The sequence below is a fragment of the Aplysia californica genome, unplaced genomic scaffold (genome assembly GCF_000002075.1).
Source record: "Aplysia californica isolate F4 #8 unplaced genomic scaffold, AplCal3.0 scaffold00590, whole genome shotgun sequence".
NCBI lineage: Eukaryota > Metazoa > Mollusca > Gastropoda > Aplysiida > Aplysiidae > Aplysia > Aplysia californica.
Window position 1 is genome coordinate 466113 of NW_004797860.1, and position 1740 is coordinate 467852.

Below are 1740 nucleotides of genomic sequence, written 5' to 3' on the forward strand. Positions count from 1 at the left end.
GCTGGAGTCAGAGTTCTGCGAGCTGTGGTGGATGGTGGGCCCCGTGGAGACTGTTCGCTGCTCGTACAGAGAGGCCCCGCCCCCCAGCACGTCGGGGCTGGCGTAGAACACGTCGCGGATGCTGGGTCTGTCCTTGAACGGCTTGTGGCCCGGCGGGAACACCACGGTGGGCGGGCCCGACGAGCTCTGACCTTGACCTCGGCTCTTGGGCCAGGTGCCACTGTTACTGTCCAGCTCCAGCTCTCGTTTCCGCGGAGATTTCGGCACCCTAGACAGGAGGTCGGGCGGCGGTGGCGCGAGGGGCTGGCCGTGGGGGCTGGGGTTGGAAGCTCCCCCCACCTGGGCGTAGACGGTGTTGTTGGGGAACTCTGCGATGACGTTCTCCGTGCTGGGCAGGTTCACCTGGGTGCTGCAGTCTTCCACCGGCTTGTGCTGAGACTTGCTGCCACCACTGTTGCTGCTGTTGACCCCCGGTTCGAACCCCGACCCTACCCCCCGCGGCGGGAGCTGGCCGCCTGACTCCTCCACCCCGCCGTCGTGTTTGTCTTTCTTCTCCTCCGCCTCCTTCTCTCTCTCCTGGCTGCGGTGTCGCGAGCGTAGAATCTTCTCCACTTTCTCCTTAGCCTTGTCCAGCATGGGTACGCTGTGCCTCACTTTCTCCTGCTCCGTGTTGCGTAGAGCTTTGCGTGGGCTGGGCCCGGGGCTGTCCAGGCTGTCCGTCTGCGACCCGCTGCTGCGCAGGTTTTTGCTGCTCCCTGCCCCGCGCCCCCCCTCCCCCGCGCAGTCCCAGGAACTACTGCGCACGGCCAGCGTGTCCGACTTGCTCTTGGGGCTGGACGCGGAGATGGCCTCGGGGAGCGGGGAGTTGACCCCCGTGGAGGTCGGGGTCGGGGAGGAGCCAGCCGAGTTGAGCGGGGAGCTCTGTCGCCACACGTCCAGCACCACAGACTCGCTCGACGTCTCCAGGATCCGCATGGCCTCTCTGGCGCTCAGACTGTCGCCAGGGATGTTGTTGATCTGAGGGACAGGACATTGGCCACGTCAGTCAACATTGCGACAGGGGAAAACTTACATAGATATATACACAAAATGTATACAAATATACATATATATATATATACTAGCTGGGCCCCCTTTCCATGACAAGAATGATCATTGCATTAACATCAACTAAAAGTCATTGGCCAACTATATTTACACTCTACTGGAATGGAGCAATACATCTTGAGGGAAAAGTGACACATGTGTTTCCAAGTTGCCAAAGATATAATAGAATGTATAGATGGATTCTCTACTCCGCTGTCGTGGTTGTACACTCCAGAATGTTAAAGGTGTGGTATCAGTGCGCACGGTTAGTGAACGGAAACCTCACTTATTTAAAATGGAAGACGTACTTTCTCAGGATTAGATCTAAACGAAACTCATGAAAAACTGAAAATTAAACTACAGTGACTTCAGGCTCCTCAGTAAAACTGTGCACCCTTTACATGATTCTGAACCACTGTTAACTTTGTCCAATTACAAGAGAGTAACAAACACAAAAAAGAAAGAGGAGAGATAAGGTCGATAGATGTTTGATAGGAAAGAAGGAGGAGAGATAAGGACGATAGATGTTTGATAGGAAAGAAGGAGGAGAGATAAGAGCGATAGATGTTTGATAGGAAAGAAGGAGGAGAGATAAGAGCGATAGATGTTTGATAGGGAAGGAGGAGGAGAGATAAGGACGATAGATGTTTGATA

The 1740-nt window shown here is 54.7% G+C and overlaps 1 protein-coding gene across 1 annotated transcript in view; it reads right to left on the reverse strand.

Moving 5' to 3' along the window:
* Window positions 1-1740, reverse strand: part of LOC106012976 — a gene marked incomplete at both ends in the record, with an annotated part of 5120 nt that continues 3380 nt past the window's right edge. The window contains 1 exon segment of the mRNA XM_013087464.1: window positions 1-1017. Coding sequence (XP_012942918.1) covers window positions 1-1017 — 1017 coding nt within the window.